The sequence below is a fragment of the Plectropomus leopardus genome, chromosome 2 (genome assembly GCF_026936395.1).
Source record: "Plectropomus leopardus strain MGB_pleo_1.0 chromosome 2, ASM2693639v1, whole genome shotgun sequence".
Taxonomy (NCBI): Eukaryota; Metazoa; Chordata; class Actinopteri; order Perciformes; family Serranidae; genus Plectropomus; species Plectropomus leopardus.
In genome coordinates this window covers 36,568,378-36,589,555 of record NC_142177.1, presented here as the reverse complement: position 1 = coordinate 36,589,555, position 21,178 = coordinate 36,568,378, and the positions used below count along the sequence as shown (strand labels likewise).

Sequence of the window (21,178 nt, the reverse complement as noted above, 5' to 3'; positions counted from 1 at the left end):
CAACATCCTCCCAGACACAACAAACGCAAACGCACCTTTTTTAAAATGCTATATGTGAAACTTATGAATAAAACAAATTCCACCATCATTACTAAGTTTATGTTAAGTCTTTAAAGATATCAATTACAAATCTTCAAGGTCAGGTCATTCTTAGTGTGAGAACAATGCTGAATAGTTATAAACTGTTTCTGAATAGTTTTTCACGGAAGGAGCGGTTTGATTTTGTCTTTTTTAATGTCTGCGTGTAGTGGCGGATATTGACGGAGCTGTTCTTCACACACTTTACTTGAATACAACTCAGTGCCAGGGACGACCGTACGTGATGACGTTGCACGTTTCATCCAGGACGTATACGTACCGTACGCTCCTGCTGCTATGCTAACTGCTAGCTGAGTGTGTACTTTCTGCAGCACTACCTTCTGTTGTCACCCGCGGGGACCTGGACTAGAAATACCAGTCAACTAGTTTAGAAAACCGTTAACATTATCCGGATCGTCTGAGAGTCCGTGTCGGGGCCGTCGCGATGGCTCTGCAAGGCCCGGAGGAGCTGGGGGAGCAGGTCGAGGAGCCGGAGGATCTGGACGACCAGGACGCTAGTAGCATCTCCCCGGCCGAGGAAATAACTCTGCCTCCCGGGCCCGGAGGCGACGACGAGCCGGAGGAGGCTCTCCTGCTGCCCTGGGACCGCTTCTCCGCCTGGCTGCACTGCATCTGTGTGGTCGGCTTCGACCTGGAGCTGGGGCAGGCGGTGGAGGTGAGGCAGGGGGTCCGCCGGGGACAGCCGGGTCATGAAACTCCTCCACAGCGAGGCTAAAATGCCTAAGTTAGCGGTTATTGAGGGATCAGGCTATTTCCTGGAAGGGAGCACACAAACCTCTCCATGGAGCTGTCTCTTTTTGTAGTTATTCTTTGGGTTAACAGTGCTGACACGTGTACACGCAAATGTAGATAATGTAGAAGAATATTTCCACTGTAGGAATCCGATCTTATTACCCTCTGATAAAGTTTATCGCAGCTAATGTGGACTGTGTGCTGTTTTCCCTGTAGATAGTCTGTCCCAACAGCACCAGCTCAGCTACCATCTCACATGGAGGTGTTTTGTTGAAAATGTCCCCCTATCAGACACACGCATTTGACTTTTTCAGGCCTTAAACTTGGGAAGTTGAGCAAGGCATCTCCGGCATTGAGGGTTTGAATCCAACAGAAGATAATGGCAATACACTGCACTTGTTGTTGAGGTTATATACAGTGATGTGGGTTCAGTTATTATGTTTCACTGTCTCTAAAAACTGAGTAACATAAAGACAGCAAAGCTTGCTTATTTATTTGTTTTTTATCATTATTAAATTTGTTTGTAGTTCTGTTGTAAATACGTGACTCCCTGCATATAATTTGCAGGCAGATCATTTTGTGTTTATTCAGATTCAGAAACTCAGTTGACGTGACTCAACATACAGTGCAAAAAAAACCTAGATCAATAAACATGCAGCATATGTTACTTAAAAAAATGAAAAAAACATACTCATAATTTAGGAGACAGTGAAGTGGTGGTGTAGTGTTTATGTATATGTATGAACCATTACCTTTTATTATTTAAGACTTCAAAAATGTCAGCAAAATAGGAAATGAAAGCCCATCACAAGTTCTCAGAGGCGATGGGAACTTTGTCTTGGGTCAAAAACCCAAAGACTTTCTCTTGACACAGTTATCAAAATTGTTGCTGCTCAATGTGAACTGCAATATGATAACCTCTTATAAAATCAAGTACAGCAAAATGGAAGATATCAGTTACAGAAAGTATTTTACTCGGTAACATTAGAGAGATAACTGAAGAAGCCGCTTGGATGAGACGTGAAACGTCGTCAAGAGACTCAAGCAAGTCCAGTTGCGCACCCGCATAGCAATAAGAATTAGAGAGATAAATAAATGTTGGTAAAGATGTCCATGTTTCAAAAAAAAAACTGTGATAAAAGGTGCTGTTTTGTGTCACAGAAGCTGTGTTTAGACGTGTGGCGATGAGCTCCTGCTGCAAGGTAACGCTGCTCTTCTGTCTTGCAGGTTATTTATCCTCATCATTCCAAACTGTCGGAGAAAGAGGTGAGTCAGACTGACCAGGTGTGGTTTTAAATGGGTTAATTTTTAAGATATTCAACATGCTTTTCGTAAATAAATGTACACTAAATCCTAAAGATAATTTGTAATATTTTCATGCTCGTTAATGTGCCGCTGTTTGTTATGTGTTACATCTCATTTTTGATTTGTGTTCGAACGACTGAATCAACCTGATGAAGAGGGCGAAAACAAACTACATATATTCTTTTTCAGAAAACAAGCATCTGTTACCTGTCCTTTCCTGACTCCAACTCAGGTGAGTTCCTGTTTTTCTTTAGCCGCAGCAGATCGATCAGACCACTGTGGAGACTTTGACTCAACTTTATGGTGATGTGTCAGATTAGGGTTTGGCTTTACGCTCAAAGAACTGAACGTTCTGCGACAGCTGTTCAAAAGAGCCACTGATGAAGGGGGAGTGAAACGCCAGCTGTCACAGAGATGAAGGAGATGTGTTAATTATTTAAATATGTGGTTAATGGTGCACGTTTTCTTAGATATTCTTAGATTGCAAATAGATATCCACGTCAAAAGTGACCGAAATAGTTGTTTTATTAAAATAGAGACCTTGAGAGAAGTTTAAGCTGTGCGTACTTTCTCAGCAGGTGTAAATGTGGCGTCGTTGGTTTCAGAAAGTTACAGAAGTTGTTAGACGGAGCCCCTCATTCACCATCACCCTCTCACCGACTTTAAGGTGGTTTCAGATGTCATGCTGGTGATCTTTAACCCTTGACAGCACCTGTCCAGACAGATAAAGCAAACCACACAACACACTGCTGACCAAGATTAAGAGCTGGATTTTTAGCAATAATACAAATGTGATTCTGAATGAGAATGGCTTGTGTAACATAACCCCGGGTTCCCGCAGATCCCTAAAAAGTCTTAAAAGGCATTGAATTCATTATCTAAAAGTAATGCCTTAATTAATATTAAATTGACTGAAATTAATCTTTCAAAAGTCTTAAAAATGCACAGACATGGGAAGTGGGATTTTATGAATATTTGTTTCTGATGTTGCATAGTAACATGTCAAAATAATTGGTAACATCTTGTATTTTTTTTGTTTGTTTTTTGGTAAATAATTGAATAAAGTCATTATAATCGGAATCCAAGCATCAGAATCTCACATGCAGATTGAAAATCATAAAATCGTCCAGAAAACAGGCCAGAAATACAGTAGAATAGAACAGAAATACTTTATTAATCCCGTGAGGAAAATTGTTTTGTTACAGCAAATAAGAGAGCAGCAACTGAATAAAATATTTGTTAAAAAGGCAAAATAATGCAAATAAATAATACAAAAGAAGGCACTTAACATAGAATAAAATAGAATAGAATGAAAGAAAATAGCAATAATAATTATAAAGATATGTACATTATACAGAAAACAAAGAAAAAAGCCAAAAAGATTAAAAAGAGAAATAAAAAAGAAAAAATGTGCAAATAAGTGTGCAAAAAGTGAAGATGGATGTGCAAACATAGTAATGTGCAGAACTGAGAACAGATATGAAACAGAGACAAATGCAAGATATTATACATATTATTTATCCCACTTCTGTTGGTAAACTAAATAGAAACCTTCATGCAAATTTAATATCTTTATTGTCTTCCATGTGCTCCACTCATAAAAGACTTATTATTCCCACATATGATATAGATAATCTAACTTTGAGGTAATTTGTTTACCTCAATATTTAACATGTTGGCCTCATTTAACAGGAACATCCTTCAATGTGATATTTTCGGACAGAAAATACAGAAAAGCACAATAAGTCCCCCAGATAATACCTGTTTGGCCATGCAGCTACAGCCAGGGAGCATTTTGAAAATTGTCATGAGTGAAACAGTAGAGTGGAGATAAAGTGGCTTAGGGATTGGTTGACACGCACATGTGTGTGCATAAACACCTCTGTGGTATTGCGTGTGTGTGCGTGCGTGCGTGTGTGTGCGTGCGTGCATGCAGGTGTGTGTGTGTGTGTGTGTGTATGTGTATGTGTGTGTGTGTGTGTGTGTGTGTGTGCGTGCGTGCATGCGTGTGCGTGCAGGTGTGTGCTCTTTTGCTGTGAGTCAGCAGGCGGCAGAGCTGACGAGCCTCCTGGCCTCAGGATGACGGCAGGATTAGGACAAATGCTTCCAGGGCTGCTATATATAAACTGGAGGTGTTTGTCAGAGAGAGAGACATCACGCTGCAGCTCTCTGTGTCTCCGCAAATTCAGTCTCACATCTTGATCAGAGCTGGCATCATGTGTCTTCAGTCCACTTTTGACTCTTGTTACTGAGCATGTTTACATCCGCATCAGATGGAGAGTGTTGGAACACCTGAGTCAGAGGTTTCATTACAAACAAAATAGTGACAGACTTAAAATGGAAAGCTAGAGGTTCTCAGTTGTTTTTTTAACAGTAAATTTATTTATTTTATAGTTCATGAGATTTTTGGAACCGATACACATTTACAACATAATTGAAAATCTTTCTGTCAATTAATTTTAAATCTATCCAATTTATTTATTTATTTATTTAATTTATCCAATTTTATCAGCAATCATTAAAATAAAATGCCGACACAGAAAATCGGCAAAATGCCAAATTCAAATGCACTAATTTAGCATCCCAGACATATTTCTGATCAGCAATATCATTGTCATTTCAGGACTATTTCATTCCACTGATATAATAACATAATAGCATGATAATAATACAGTCCTTCAAAGAGAAATGAATTTTTAATTTTGAAGAATATTCAGAGAAAAAATATGAAATTATCCTAAATAAATAAAACATAATAAAAACCCCAAAACATTACATAAAATTGCCTTTCAGGCTCTTTTGACAAAATTGCACTTAAATTGCAAATACACATTTGCCACTGAGGTACTGAGGCACAGCACCTACAGGAACACCACCAGTCTTAGACCAGTAATGACATGGAGGAATTTTGAAAATGGGCGCAGTTCCCCTTTAAGTAAGAAAACGTAAAGAGTGAGTAGAAACGCACAAATAAAACGCAGAGTGTTCGATCTTCAGAGCTGTGGTTAAGCTGCAGATGGCGTGCTTCATGCTGGGTGGTCTCAAACGCAGCCCGACTGCATAACGTCATGGAGTCTTGGCAGAATGCTGGGAAGTGTGTGTGTGTGTGTGTGTGTGTGTGTGTGTGTGTGTGTGTGTGTGTGTGTGTGTGTGTGTGTGTGTGTGTGTGTGTGTGTGTGTGTGGTATTTGGAATATTTTACACTCAAAAACATTTTCTCTCACTCTACTCTGATGTGTCTGCTGGAGGATGTGCTGAGGTCATGCAGGGGTTAAAGGCCGGTCTGTGACTTATTGGGCACTTCCTAATTCCTCTTTTTTTTCTGCTTCCTCTTCCTGTTTGTCCAAAAATCAGGAGGAAACCAGGAAGACACTGACAAGAGCTGACCGGTGCTTATTTAAAATCACTCAGAATGAAGTTTCTGCCTTTTGTGGTTGTGTGATTTAATGCTTTTATTGTCTCAGTGTCACATATAAGAAGCTAAAATAATACACAAATATAGATTATGATTTTAACTCTAGAAAATAGAAGTAATTTAACACGAAGCAAAAGAAATCAAATACATATGAATAAGAAATTGCATTCGAAATACATAGATGATGTAACTGACAAGAAATTCCTAACGTGTGTTCCCATGGTAACCACACCACATCACTCTGCTGTGTTCCCAGGTTGCCTTGGCGACACGCAATTCTGCTTCCGCTTTCGTCAGGGCTCCAACAGGAAGTCATCGCTCGGCTGCTTCCTGGAAACCACCGACCGAGATGCACCTCCCTGTCTGAAGGTCGGGTCGCGTCCGCGCGCACACACACACACACACACACACACACAAACACACAAACAACAACAGAAACATAAAGTAATGTTTACATAAAGATTATTTCATTTAGTGATGTAAAACTTAATTGTGATTTTTTTTCTGTGTGTGTGTGTGTGTGTGTGTGTGTGTATGTGTGTTTTAGAGGGAACAGGGTCATTACTATGGTTACGTGTACTTCCGTCAGGTGCGAGACAAATCCCTGAAGAGAGGATACTTCCAGAAGGTCAGTGTCAGACCCAAGTTCAGATTAAATGCACCAAAAAGAAGAATCATTATAATATTTTATTTATTTATTTATTTACTTACTTGTTTATGTCAAGTCATAATCATAATCATGTAATCATTTAAGTCAGTCATCATGTAAAACTGCAAGTGTGCGGTTTTTCTACTTTTCTCTCTTTTATATGACTGTAAAATGAATGTTTTTGATTTTCGGACGAAAAAAACATTTGAAGATTGTGATTTGTAGATTAATTTTGTCGCTGTTTTCTGACATTTTATAAACTCAATGGATAATTGCTCAAATCATGAATAAGTTATGAAATATAATAATCAATTTCAGCCCAATCAGCAGAATCTTCCCAACAAAATAAAATTAAAATGTGTCTGAAAGTCAGTCAAACTTACATAATAGATAATGGATTAACATAAAAAGTTAAGGTGATCATATGAAATGATAGTATTAAAGTCATAGATAATAATATAGATAATAATGTACTCATATTAATTTTGGGTGTGTCTCTGTATCATCAGTCTCTGGTCCTGATCAGTAAGCTGCCGTATGTGACCTTCTTCCACTCCCTGCTGAAAATCATGGCTCCCGAATACTTCGAGAAACAGGAGCCCTGTCTGGAGGCTGGTCAGTCTGATTACCCGTCTGTCTCTACCCGTCTGTCTGTCCCTACCTGTCTGTCTGTCTATACCTGTCTGTCTCTACCCCTTATGTCTCTGCCCGTCTGTCTCTACATGTGTGTCTCTACCTGTGTGTCTATACCCCTCTGTCTGTACCTGTGTCTCTACCCGTCTGTCTCTGTGTGTCTCTACCTGTGTCTCTACCTGTCTGTCTCTACCCGTCTGTCTTCACCCGTCTGTCTCTACCCGTCTGTCTTCACCCGTCTGTCTTCACCCGTCTGTCAGTTAAAGTTATTTTTTAATCAAACACCATCTTTTCTTCTCTCTCGTCTATCAAACGACTTTGTAACTTCAGTTTTGAGAAATTATTTTCAAACAGCTCTTTAATACAAACAGCAGAAACTGAATCTGTAATGTGCCACTTAAATAAACTTGATAATGACAAAGAATTTATTGCAGGTCACTTGTATCATAATGCATCAGATAAAATGTGTGTACGGACTCTCAATGAAACTTTTACATTTTAATCTGTTTAAGTTGATTCTGATTCAAATCTGTTGTTTGTGTATTTGATTGACAGCTTGTAATGACATCGACCGCTGGCCGACGCCCCATCCTGGTCGAATCCTCACACTTCCCATTATGGGTGTGGTCATCAAGGTACGCACGCACACGCACACGCAAACGCAAACGCAAACGCAGAGGGTGGAGACGCTCGGTGTGACTTGTTACAGCAGGTCAAGCCCTCGTGGTGCAGCAGGACTCAGGAAACACATTATTAATGCAAATGTGTTTCTTCTTTCATAACAAACTTTGCAGACTTTCTCCAGCTTTAGTTCTTTATGTGTAAAGTTTGTTTTTATCCATTAGACTACGAGAACGTGGCTCACAAAGCCACCAACATCATAGTACAGTGTCCCGTGTCCACATCTTGTCTTAAGCTTCTTCTCAACTTTGCATTTTTCTTATTTAGTTTTGTTTTAACTTCATCTTTCATCAGGGTTCCCGTGGATCCTTAAAAAGTCTTAAAAGGCATTGAATTAATTAATCTAAAAATAAGACCTGAATGCTCAAACATGAAAAGAAGGATTTTATGAATATTTCTTTCCTGACGTTGCATCATAAAGTCTCAAATCAATCTGTAACATCTATTTATATTTTTGTTAAATAATTGAATGAATTCCTTTTCGTTAAACTCATCGTGATGAGAATCTTTTTAGTGGAATATCACGTGCAGATAGAGAAACACAAAATCGCCAAATATATCCCACGTCTGTTGTTAAACCAGATAGATAATTTTACGATGATATAATATGTTCGTCGTCTTCCATGTGTCAATCTAACTTTTTCACTGACAAAGTCATATCGCAAAAGTTATATTTTGTCACAATAACCATTTTGGATAAATAAAATAGTCAATCTTCAATTTTGCTATTTTGACCATTAATGCACTTAATACAATAATTTTTAGTGGCATTTAAAACACCTTAAATCCTTTCCTTAAGCTGCAGGAACCCTGATTTATTTCATTTTTTAACATTTTTCATTTAATTTTATTTATTATATATTTTTGCTGCTGCTGCATTATTGTAGAACTAGATTCTATTTAAATTTTGTTCCACTTACATGATTTTTCCTCACATTATTTTTCTTTAACAAACAGGAGCTCGAGATCGATGTATTGACATTGACTGCTCCACAGTAAAGTGCGCACATGACAATAGAAATAACCCGAATATTGTATTAATATTAATATTATAATATCAAAGTGTTGATAAAGTAAATTGATATGACAAACAATCATGTGGACAAAAATCAATTATGACGTGTTCACCATCGTGCAGCGTTAGACTGAAAACGCGTCGACTTAATATTGAGTGTTCAAACTGTGACTGTGTTCAATCTGTGTGCGGCTGCAGGTTCGAATCCCGACCTGTTACGACAAACCTGGAACCTCACAGCTGGTCCAGTCCGCCCAGGTGATCTCACACACACACACACACACACACACACACACACACACACACACACTCACACACACACAAAAGTATCATTAAGTGTGTGAACATAAAGGAAGCGTGTGATTACTTCAGCTGAAAGAGTGCGTCTGTGTTTCAGAGCAACAGTCAGGTGTCCATCGTGCTCCCGACCATCCACGAGGTCGACCTCTTCAGGTGAGCGTGACATGCTTGTGTAACACTCTGTCGCCGCCTGCTGTTCGGTGGTCTTACTGCAGCTGTTTTCCTCAAACTTTACTCATGCACCTGCCAAAATTACCTGCAGAAATTAGTTTATATGATACAAAATGAAGACTGATCTTACTATTGTGTTTGTACCAGCATGGTAGCCATGGTGATTAACCCTCTGAAACCTGAGCAAATTTGTTTGATTTCTTTCAAAAACATGCAGAGAAGGCAATGTGTAAATACACAGAAGGAAACAAAATATTTTCTAAACCTTTATTATGCACTCTAAATCTCTCTCTCCAGGTGTTTCTACCCGGTCTTCTTCCACATCCAGATGCTGTGGGAGCTGGTGTTGCTAGGGGAGGCATTGGTTGTCATGGCGCCATCGCCAGCAGAGTCGTCGGATACCGTGCTGGCGTTAGTCAGGTGAGTCGGGGCAGAAGTATGGAATCATTTGGTGAACTTGTGTGTGATAGCTTGAAGTTTAAAGTTAATTTGAGGTTAATTTTGATCAGATTTGTATTCTGAATGCGTGTCCTTAACTCTTTTGGAAAGACATAAATCGCACCAAAATATGTCTTCATGTCTTTATGACAGTAAAAGGGAGAATTTCACATTTTGAATTCAGTTTTGAATGTCTTTTGGTGAACTGTCTTGTTGGATTTTTCTTTCAGTGATTACTTAGGTTATTCAGTAACGTTTCTCTGTTGTTGTCTCTCTCTCTCCCGCTGCAGCTGCATCTCTCCTCTGCGTTACTGCAGTGACTTCCGGCCGTACTTCACCATCCACGACAGCGAGTTTAAGGAGTACACCACCAGGACGCAGGCGCCGTGAGTAAAGATGAACCAGCAATGCTTGTACTTATTATTCAGCTAGGAACCCTTCTTGTGCGTTGGAGTGTTAAAGTGCCTGAAGAATCATAAATTAAACTTAATTAAGAATTAAAACTCTGTAAAAATCTGCTCTATCGCTCATAAGTGATCTCCACCACCTCAAAGGTTGAAGGTGGTTGTTTGTTTGAATCTGACTATTTGTTTATGTAGTTGTGCATGAAGAGTGGTTGGTCTTTGACTCGGTTTATTATTATAAAGTTGTCTGTTTTTTCTCTTTTAACAGGCCGTCAGTCATTCTGGGAGTGACCAATCCCTTCTTTGCGAAAACCCTCCAACACTGGCCGCACATCATCCGCATCGGAGACATGAAGCAAGCAGGTAGATGCTGCTTCTGCCGCCGCTGCTGCCGCTGCTGCTGCTGCTGCTTCAGCTGCTTCAACTGCCGCTGCTGCTGCTTCAGCTGCTGCTGCTGCCGCTGCTGCTGCTGCTGCCGCTGCTGCTGCTGCTGCCGCTGCTGCCGCTGCAGCTGCTGCTCCTGCTGCTGCTGCCACTGCTGCTGCTTCAGCTGCTGCAGCTGCTCAAGCAGCTTTCAGGTAACACATTAAACACCTGTCTGATCTTTCAATTTGTCTGCTTCTCTCAGGAGAGATGGCCAAGCAGATGAAAGTCAAGAAACTGAAAAATCTCAAAACTCTGGACTCTAAACCTGGTAAATGCTTTTCCGTATTTATTTTTCATTGTAATTGTTTTTTTGTAATGTGAAGCACCTCACAGAAAATGACCCGAAACTCACACACAAACGTTATGAGGCAGCAGATTCTCCACCATCAGTCCAAGTGTACATTGTCAGTTTCTTGGCGCGTGTGTGTGTGTGTGTGTGTGTGTGTGTGTGTGTGTGTGTGTGTGTGTGTGTGTGTGTGTGTGTGTGTGTGTGTGTGTGTGTGTGTGTGTGTGTGTGTGTGTGTGTGTGTGTTGCAGGTGTTTACACAGCATATAAGCCGTATCTCAACAAAGATGAGGAAATCATCAAACAGCTTCAGAAGGTAAGACAGGGTCTCGAAATCTGTATTTTTTCATTGTTTTATTGCACTTCAGCCCTCCACGATTACCACATTACTTTAACCCTTTTAAACCTCAGTAAACTGGCTTGATATTATTCAAAACATTTGAAGAAGGCAACAAGCAGTTTAAGAAATAATTACCCAAAAATTGGCAAGAAATTAGCCAAAAAGTACGAGAAAATTACCTAAAAATAAGAACTGAGGAAAAGCTAAAAAAAAAGAAGTAAAAAAACAAAAGCAAACAAGGCAATGCCCTTTAAAAGGTGTTAAATATATATAACATCATTCTAAGAGTTATTAATGCCGTTTTCTGGACATTTTTTGCAATTTATGTGACATATCTTGCCAAGTTTCTCCTGATGTTTTCTAAATTCAACAAACCAATTTTCTCAGGTTTCAGTTGTTTAAATGCTTGTAAATGAATGCAGCACAGGAAAACTGATTTCAGTCTATGTCTTAAAGAGTTAAAGGACACATTAATTTTTTTATTAAAAAAAACCAACTATATTTTTATTCAACAGATTTTAGGGTGTGTGGTACATATAGAATAAGTTGTTTTGAAAGTAGCTGCGTTATCAGAGTATTAGTGAGAAATATACCGAAATAAGTTGCATCAGTTACATCACTGGTTGATTTCTACAGTATATTTCTACAAATGTGAGAGCCACAAATCTGATTTTTTTTTGTTTCTTTTTGTGTTTGTTTTTTAGGGTGTTCAGCAGAAGCGACCCTCAGCGGCCCAAAATGCAATTCTTCGACGGTATTTCCTAGAACTGACACAGAGCTTCATCATTCCTCTGGTAATGATGAGACATTTTTTATTTTGTCTTTATGTTTCTCATAATGGTTTTGTCTTATAGTAACTTGGTGTTGTTTAGTTTTGGGGGTTTTCGTGTACCTTTATGTCACCTTTATAGTCACGGTTTTATTTTCTCTGTGTGTGTGTGTGTGTGTGTGTGTGTGTGTGTTTGTTTGTGTCTGTGTGTGTGTTACAGGAGCGGTACGTGGCCAGTTTGATGCCTCTCCAGAAGTCCATCAGTCCCTGGAAGAGTCCTCCTCAACTACGGCCGTTCATCCAGCAGGACTTCATGAAGACTCTGGAGAAAGCTGGACCTCAGCTCACATCCAGGCTGAAAGGAGACTGGATAGGACTCTACAGGTACACACACTCACACACACACACACACACACACACACACACACACACACACACACACACACACACACACACACACAAACAAACAAATCCAGCTTCATGTTGCAGGTCTGTTGGAAATTTGTGTCTCTGGATGTGTTACGAAACTCTTGTACACAATAAAGAGATGCCATAACTTTTGAAAAGTTGGTCGGAGATCGAGGCCTTTATTTTAAACAGGCTTGTATTAGAGACAGGCCTGTTTTGTTTTGGGTTTTTTTTTACCAATATTTGATTTAATAATCAAATATTGGTGTGATTTAGTAAATCAGCAGGCGTAAAACTGTAAATTTCCTCCCTTTCCGGGTAGTTTTTGAATATGAAACATCAGCGGGAGTGTTGAGCACAGAACAACAACGTGGAGGTGAAATTCACACGATCCTGAGCATCATGTGGACTCATAATGTGTGTATTGTTTTTATTTCTGTGTCTGAAGGCATTTCCTCAAGTCTCCCAACTTTGACGGCTGGTTCCGTAACAGGAGGAGAGAGATGACTCAGAAACTGGAGGCTCTGCACCTGGAGGCGCTGTGTGAGGAGGTGAGGAGGGGCAGCAGGGAGGGAGAGATTGATTCTGTAAACCTGAAATATCAACTGTTATTAAAGACTTTTTCAGCCTTTCACACAACTTCAGTTCCTACAAGTTGTTGAGTCACCAAATCAGCTGTACACATTTTGCCTTAAACTGTTCTGTAGGACAAAGACTGGAAGTTACAGATATACGATGCAGGATTTGTCTAAAAAACAATGCATGGACTCAAACAGAAGCAATGCCTCCCAGTCGTCATTTACGACCCACTGGAGGTGTGTGGCGGTGTATTTTTCTGCAGAGACTCTGCCCTCTGCCTACATTTTGCTGTTTTTTTCTTTTTTTCTGTGTTTATGACATTCATGGGCGTGTATCCCCACAGTGCTCAGGTGAGGTCATGCGCTATAAAAAGGTAGCGACCAAGCATTCAAGACAAACAGAGCTGGGAGGAAAAAAAGCAAAAATAGCGAGACAAAATGCCAAACAAAAGTGAATCTGGGGTTGGCTTTTTTTAGAAAATGTGTCATTATTTTTATTAAACTTTGCAGGTTTGACAAACAGTACAATAATCACAAGTAAAATAACGAGGAATTAAAATGGGATTAATTAAAGACCTATACATTAAAAAAATAGGTAAAAAAATAAACAAAAAAATAAAATAACATAAAAGGATAAATAAAAATGAAAAATAAATGAATGAATAAACAAAATAAAATAAAAGGTGGTGGTGCACAGGTTTGTCCAATTATTTTCCCAGAAAGTCAATCCAAGCTTGCCGTGTTTTAAAAAATCTCTTGGTGTACCTCTTACGTTACATGTAACCTTTTTTAAGGGCACGCAGAAGTTATGTTCAGTTATCCACTGTGAGTAGCTCGGAGCATCCTCAGTAATCCATTTGGACAAAATATTTTTTTTGCGGCTGTCGTGACCAGCCCCAGGAAACTGTCTGAATGTACCGAGTTAAACTGGAGGTCAGAGTAATCTCCAACAAGTGCTGTGAAGGTGAAAAACTAAGATCCATATTCAGGACTTTCTTCAGTGGGGTTGGCTTTTCATATGGGCTGGGAAATCATGCCTTTTCTTTATGTCTGTGTGTGTGTGTCTGTGTGTCTGTGTGTGTGTGTGTGTCTGTGTCTGTGTCTGTGTGTGTGTGTGTGTGTGTGTGTGTGTCTGTGTCTGTGTCTGTGTGTGTCTGTGTCTGTGTGTGTGTGTGTGTGTGTGTGTGTGTGTTTGTGTCTGTGTGTCTGTGTCTGTGTCTGTGCGTGTGTGTGTGTGTGTGTGTGTCTGTGTGTCTGTGTGTCTGTGTCTGTGTCTATGTGTGTGTGTGTGTGTGTGTGTGTGTCTGTGTCTGTGTCTGTGTGTGTCTGTCTGTGTGTCTGTGTGTGTGTCTGTGTCTGTGTCTGTGTCTGTGCATGTGTGTGTGTGTGTGTGTGTGTGTGTGTGTGTGTGTGTAGGACCTGCAGCAGAGAGTCCAGAAACACTCGGAGGTGGAGACAGTTGATCTGGTTCTGAAGCTGAAAGATAAACTGGTCAGTACAAACTCATTTAAGGCTCACAAACATCAGCACTATCAATAACAGCTCATGTACTAATAAAGTGTATTGATTAATAAATTAATAAAATGTATTGATTAATAAATTAATAAAATGTATTGATGAATTTTCTCTCTGCTGCAGAGTCAGGCGGAGAGGGAGCAGCTCCCGGTGCGTCCGGGGACTCTGTCCAAACTGAGGGCCCACATAGAGGCCGTCATCCTGTCCTTACCGGAGGACCTGCAGGGCATCCTCCACAAGCCCTCCACGCCTTGACCTTTAACCCCTCGGACTTGTTACTGTAACCCCAGGTGGAGCTTGTTTCAAAGTTTGTGGAGGGGGGTCTCCTCCCAGTCGACTCCCAGGTGGGGGGACCCCCAGTTTACTCAGACTGGGCCCCAGTTTGAGGATGAAAGCACACAGCGCATTCTTGTCTCCCAAAATATTCATCCAGTTGTATTTACTTCTTTTATTTTTCCTAAATCGCTGCAGTGGGATTATCACCAAACGTGTCGCTCACGCCTCAGTGATCATGTGATGTTCAAACGACAAGCCGGAGGAGGCGGCAGCTGCCTGACGTTAACACCTCCAACGAGGTTTCAGGAGGTGAAACAGCCTTTAAAAATTCTGAGGAGGTTTTTCATCACAGAGACGCCATCAGATAAAGAAAGGAGCGCTTCATTCGTCGCAGCTTTGCTCTCCCAGCGTGTGGCTCAGAACCAGAGCTCCATCTGAGCCTTTGGTGGCCTGTGTGCTGAAGGATTTGCCATCACCTTGACGGTAAGAGCAGGAAGAAGAACCGAGCTGACCTTTGACCCTCAGCATTTTTACCTCTAACTGTTTTTAATTTTTTACCTTTTTTTTTTTTTTTTAAACTTTGACAACGAACTGCTGCAGTCCAGCAGAACTGACTGGAGTTTTTCATCCATTTTTAAAAGATTTTAAATGAAGTGCACTTCATCCCTAACTGGACCAGTGTGCCCTTCTCTCTCACACACACACACACACACACACTTACTTTTATGCAAACAAACTGAGCCGAGCAGAGCCAAGCAGTGCTTTATAATTAAATCTTCTACAGTTTTATCCATTAAAACACAAACACACACACAGAGAGCATTAAGCACCAGCGACCTTGTAATAACTGTCAATGCAGTAAAATGACTCTAGTCTCGTGTGCTCAGGAGCCAATCACATCCCTGTATCCATGTCACATGATCTGTGTGTAGCCCGTCATAACAGTTGGAGGAAAATATCCAAAATTGTTCCGAAATCTCGGTGTGGGTTGTCATTAGATTTATGTTTTGTTGAAGACTGAATCTAAAACAAAACCTGATTCTGAGCTCATCTGACGGTCAAATGCAGTCTTGATTTGTCGGACTTTGGAACTACGGATAGCCGAGTCCGCCAAATGAAAAAAAAGAAAAAAAGAAAAATTAAAAGTTAGAAATGTTGAAAAATAATTACCCTGAAACACAATTATGAGATATAAAGTCAAAATGAACCCAAAATGTTGTCTTCCATTATGAGACTCTAAGTCAGTTTACTTAAAATCTTCTAAATTAAGTTGGATATTTTGATCTATGAGATAGCAATTCCAAATATTTTACCCTTTTAATTAAAAAGTTTTAGTAAAGAACTGTTGACATTAAAAAAGTCAAAATTACATCAATTTGTAATTTTAATCAAGTCAAAATATGAGATAGTAAGACAAGATTTTAACTTAAAATCTAATAGTGTTGACTTTTGTTTAATAATTTTCTCTTTAAATGAATGCTTTTATTTTGTCATTTCCATCTTTGGTCTTTTTTTTCTTCTTTTTCTGGCTGAGATTTCCTTTTATTGATAAACTATTTGAAACTTTGAACTTGAGGTCAGTGCAATTCTGCTTTCCTCATCAGTGACACAAGAGATGCTCTTTGAGGGGAAGTTCATCTTTAAAATGACTAAATCAGGCAAATCCTCTGTGCATAGATGCATAGATCATAAGGTCTGGAGTCATTTAATATAACTTTAAAAGTTACTTTTAAGTTTTGTTTCAAATAGAGAAAGATGGGTATCAGAGAGGCTCCTGCTGTCTAAACTTTATGAACACAGATGAAACTGCACTCACACGTCACAGGCTGCTCTTTCACTCTCGGCTGATATGTAAATTTGGGACAGTAAAATAAAAGTAAACGATGCAAAGTCAACAGCTGGAACTTTGAATACACAAAATTTGAGCATCCGCTACAGAAAACCTGGGGACAAAACATAGATTGACAAAATGTGTCTCATGTGTTGGTATTTATTTATATTTGCTTGAATGTAAAAAAGAAAAATATGTAATTCTGACGCCTGACGCAACTTTTTTTTTTTTTTTTACCAAGTTTAAAAAAGCCTTAAAGTCCATCAGAGGACTTAATGATCTTTTCCTTGTTTTTAAATTTGTAATGAGACACTTACAGAACGTTCCTGATAGCTTTTAAACACTGACGAATAAAGACACAAAAAGGAAGTATGGAAGCCACATTTCTGCTGGGGGGGATAAAAAGTTAGAAATGATTTAAAAAAAAAACATTAATAATAATATATATAATGACAAAATTGGTTTATTTTATTATTTTTAACTGAAAAAGTCTTAATTTCAGGTTAGTATCATCTAATTTTGAAGTATCTTATAACTTCAATGAAAAAAATCAAACTTTGACTTTTTCCTAATTTTGACTAAAGCAACCAACATTTTTAGTTTGGTCTCTTGTAATTTTTATTAGTCAATTAATTTTGTCAAATTTTGCCCCTCAAAGTCTTGATTTTGGATTTACTAAGTCCCAGTGATGATTTCTGTTGTCGGCTATTTTATTTATCATTCTCTGTTTTTTTAATCTTCCTGGTAGGAATGTGCTTCCATACTTAAGTGATAAGTTTGACATATTCCAGCTTTACAATGTTAGAAATAAAAATTAGAATAAATAACAAAGTACAAACTGTCGGAGCTGAAAACAGAAACAAACACTACATCTAGCTTTGTTTTAACTGAACATTTGGATTTGGGATGAAATGATGCTGGTGCCTTGCAGGATTGATGGCAGAACCAAAGATTGGATGAGTTAGTCTCAATCTGAATGAATGAAGATAATAAGAGCAGTGCGTCTTTAGCCGCAGCTCAACATTTGTTAAATTAAATTAACTCCTCTGAAGGGCCACGTCTGACAAACACTGAACCCATCCTGTTCATCATCCTCTGTGTTGCCTTCAAACAAAAAACAGAAAGACGACACAAACAGAAATTGACAAAGTCAGAGAAAATAAGAATCCAAACAAACTCTGCTCTGATAAAGGGATAATGGGCACTGCTGGGTCTATCAAAGCATCATTTTGCTGCACTACCAATTGTGTTTGATTCACATTAATCAACTGCAGATTGTATCTGTCTTTTGGGGAGGTTTACATGTTTTTGATTATGTTTTCTCCTTTTCAAGCTGCCATTGGTGTCTCAGACGATTTTCAGCTACAAAATCAAAGCCCCTAAAAGAGAAAACAAAACACAAATTAAATGGGGACAATGAGAAAGAATGACTTTGGTCATTTGTTAAAATTGGTTTTTTTTAAAAAATCTGTTCTTGCAACCACCTAAAATTTGAATTTAAAGCACCAAAACATATAAAATCATCAGTATGACCCTTGAAATTGAAAAATTAAATAAATTCATATCTATCTGAATTGCCTGGAAACTTAACAATGTAAGAAAAATTAACAAAACCATGAAAGCAATAACAGAATGTATCATGGTAAATTGTATTTTCAGAGTGTAAATGACTTACTAGCAATTTCTAAAAGTGTAGTTTATGGTTACATATAACTGCACATACAGTTATTTGATGTGTGGATTTCAAAATATCACTTGTTTGAAACTGTTAAATGGACCTTGTCAAATGTATGGATTGTATTTTTGTTTTTTTTAAGCCATCATGTAACACATGTATATGTGCTTTGTCAAGCATAAAATTGTAAAGAAATATAACAAAAATATTTGCTGGTTGTAGAAACCTGTAACACCTGGTTGTTGGGCAACCATGTAAGTTTTATATTTGTACAAAAAAATATTTTAACAATTTTGAATTTTTGTATGGAGGGCTATTCTAATATTCCACTCTGTAGAGAATTAAGTCTATAGAGTTTTGTACATATTGGTGTAAAGTGAAACGGTGGCCCATATATGATGATGTACAATAATTATTTTGATATTACAACAGATGTTTTACTAAATACAGAAATATAAATAAGAATTCATCCATATAATGTTGATTTACCTTTCGTAGACAAATGACTAATTTCGTACACTATTTCTTTGAGAAAACTTGACATTTTGAATTTGTAGTTTGTTTGGTAAGAGACACATGAGAGTAATCCTGAATATATCTTCCTAAGGTCTTCATTTGTCAGTCACTGGTTTTAATGAAAATCTGTTTGCTGAGGTTCACAAATTTATTGGTATTTGTATTTGGCCATGAATGCATTCTCATAAAATGTGAGCATAATATTACTGCCTAAGATAATGAATGATTAAGCAAAACCCCAGATTACTTTTAAATAGTGTTTTCTAAATGTATATGTAAGGTCAAAAACATTTATATTTATGAAATCTATGGCTATGATATTAACTTAATATAATGACAGATTTCAGATTGAAGAAGGTGGTTGAAGAAGTACTTGGATACTTAACTTAAAGGTCCCATATCATTCTCATTTTTAGGTTGCTTTAATGTTCAAAAAACATTATTTCTCATACTGTGTGCCTGAACATACACTCTGTCTGAAACACTCCATTTTAGTGTTTGTCTCTTTAAGAAATACATAAGGACCCATTTAAAATGTTTCAGTTTCAAGTTTAAAAACAGATTATATAGTAAATTTGTGACATCACAGATTCATGGAAATCCTGACAGCTCATTTAAAGGCACATGTTTTTAGAATGCATTTCTGTGTGGATTGAGCATTTCAGTATTGTCACACTATAGCACCTATACCTGCTTTATATAGAAATTACTTGGAAATTTGACTTTTTACAATATGGGACCTTTAAATTCAAGTATCAAGCAGAGTGTAGAATACCAGTTTGATACTCACTATCTTTAACATTTAATGCTAGCAATACTTTTAAGGCATTTTTCTGTAACAATATTTAGACCTATCGTTACATCAAAAATAAAAAGTATAAATTCAAAATGTCAATGTAATACAAGTAGGATTTGTTGTCTAGCTACACATAATTTCGCTCCATTTACACTGTCACTGTTTTTGTTTTTCATTAAAGCCATATAACCACTACATTAAACCACTCTGAGGGCCTAAAGGACTACAGTTTTCATTAAAGTATTGATAATAAGCGTTACGTCATCGAATTGGTCTTGTTTTCACACGATGGCCTACAGTTGTATTTTTGTAATCAAATTTAAAAATGTTTATCAGTTTTATTGTAACATTATTGTAACTTGAATCTTGAAACTCACTGCTGAGTGTCTTTCACGACATCTCTTGTTTGCTTTTTCTTGATACAGTGTTATATTTGACAAAAAAAAAACAAAACGTAACAGCAGCCGTTTTGAACATTTGGGAAGTTGTATCTAGAAGACTAGCTCGCTCTGCACCTCACAACTCATGCTAACAAAGATAAAACGCACATAATTGTGTCACAGTTTTTCAATTGAGAAACATGTTACAAACAATAAAAATCCAGAGGGATATAGTTAGCCTACAAAGTACTTAATTTTGGCCCATAGCTAAAGTTTGCTAACATTTGCTGTACTGTAATGAGCTAGTTTGCATTACAGCTAGCAGTTACAGTAGCTTCTTATGTGTTAAAATAACAGTTTTAAGTGGAAAACATGTTACAAACAACAAAAAATCCATGGGGTTAGGGTACATATGTATACTTTCTTTTGGCCTGTAGCTAAAATCAGCTTATCTTATCTTAGCTTAGCAAGATTAGCAACATTAGGCAAGTTCTTAAAGTATAGTTAGCTAGTTAGCATCCCAGCTAATGGTTAAAGAAGCTTCTTGTGTTTAAAAGTAAATGTTTATTTTAGAGTGAAAAACATAACAAATTGACTCAAAGAATTCAGAGGATTATAGTTCACATTTTGAAATTTAGTCCCATAGGCCTAGCTAATGTTAACCAAGTGTTAGCTTGCATTAGCTAACATTAGCTCATTTCTTGTACTGTAGTAAGCTAATTAGCTTTTGTGCTATCTGTTACAGTAGCTTCATGTGTGCTGAAATAACTGTTTTCTTCTGTTTTGTACGTCCAGTCTAGATTTCTGACCAAATTTTCAAAAAGGCTGCTGTGAGAACAGAGTAACACGATTTTTAATGCCACACTTCAGGTTCTGGGTCTGTCATCGATTGCATTTTTGTAATTTTTATTTTCAGTTGTGCTGCACTGATAGCTACAGCAGACATTTTTGACAGTGGTGGATATTTTTGTCATTAAACATACAGCTTCAGTTTTAAGTGGTTCTCTTGCCTGTTTTTATGAAGATCACTGAGGAATTATTTAATTGAACCCCTGTTCACCGATATATACGAGTATAATTACACAGTATAGACCTGCTACAGTTTAGCCTACATTAAAAGTATCATGATGTCATGACAAAACGTTATTGTGATTTTGTGTTATAGAAATAATATTAATTTAATTTATAAACCTACAAAAACAGATGTTTTGGGCCATTTGGAGGCAGTGGAATTTAAGTTTTAAAACGTTGACTTCGCATCTACTTTCAAGTTGATATTTTGAACATTTTAGAATTAATATATTATTTATACAGCAGCTTTGGTCCATAATAGCTACTCTAAAATGTATTACTGTGTATTTAAAATGCATTCAGAGTCAAATCAGGGTACATACAAATCACTTTTTTAAGAATTGTAATGCACTAGTTTAGTGTAATAGGCTACTAGCTGAATAAAAAACTTGGCAGAGGTGGTGCAGCCTTATTGTTTTGCAAGTCAAGATAAGACAAGATAAGTCCCAAATCTGGTCACTCAAGATTTT

The 21,178-nt window shown here is 37.8% G+C and overlaps 1 protein-coding gene across 2 annotated transcripts; it reads left to right on the top strand.

Moving 5' to 3' along the window:
* Nucleotides 1–237: 237 nt before the first annotated feature.
* dennd6a (DENN/MADD domain containing 6A) lies at nucleotides 238–20,634 on the top strand. Of its 2 annotated transcripts, XR_015774965.1 has the most exons (20): nucleotides 238–754; nucleotides 2,059–2,097; nucleotides 2,326–2,368; nucleotides 5,807–5,919; nucleotides 6,098–6,178; nucleotides 6,709–6,814; nucleotides 7,388–7,467; nucleotides 8,727–8,786; nucleotides 8,926–8,981; nucleotides 9,297–9,419; nucleotides 9,728–9,823; nucleotides 10,110–10,204; nucleotides 10,470–10,535; nucleotides 10,805–10,869; nucleotides 11,598–11,687; nucleotides 11,883–12,046; nucleotides 12,519–12,621; nucleotides 14,065–14,139; nucleotides 14,287–14,507; nucleotides 14,635–20,634. XR_015774965.1 is itself a non-coding variant. In XM_042510925.2 (19 exons), exons 1-19 carry the CDS (start codon nucleotides 524–526, stop codon nucleotides 14,416–14,418), a joined length of 1,818 nt encoding a protein of 605 aa, XP_042366859.2. In that variant the 5' UTR covers nucleotides 238–523; the 3' UTR covers nucleotides 14,419–20,634. The 2 variants fall into 2 exon arrangements, 1 of the variants encoding a protein (XP_042366859.2); XM_042510925.2 differs by having other exon boundaries at nucleotides 14,287–20,634.
* The last annotated feature ends 544 nt before the right edge of the window (nucleotides 20,635–21,178 follow it).

What these genes read in the sequence shown, in the direction of transcription:
- dennd6a (XM_042510925.2), top strand. Translation starts at nt 524, where the DNA reads ATGGCTCTGCAAGGCCCGGAGGAGCTGGGGGAGCAGGTCGAGGAGCCG. An exon ending in AGCTGGGGCAGGCGGTGGAG is followed by an intron (nt 755 to 2,058) that starts GTGAGGCAGGGG and finishes TCTGTCTTGCAG; the next exon opens with GTTATTTATCCTCATCATTC. An exon ending in AACTCTGGACTCTAAACCTG is followed by an intron (nt 10,536 to 10,804) that starts GTAAATGCTTTT and finishes TGTGTGTTGCAG; the next exon opens with GTGTTTACACAGCATATAAG.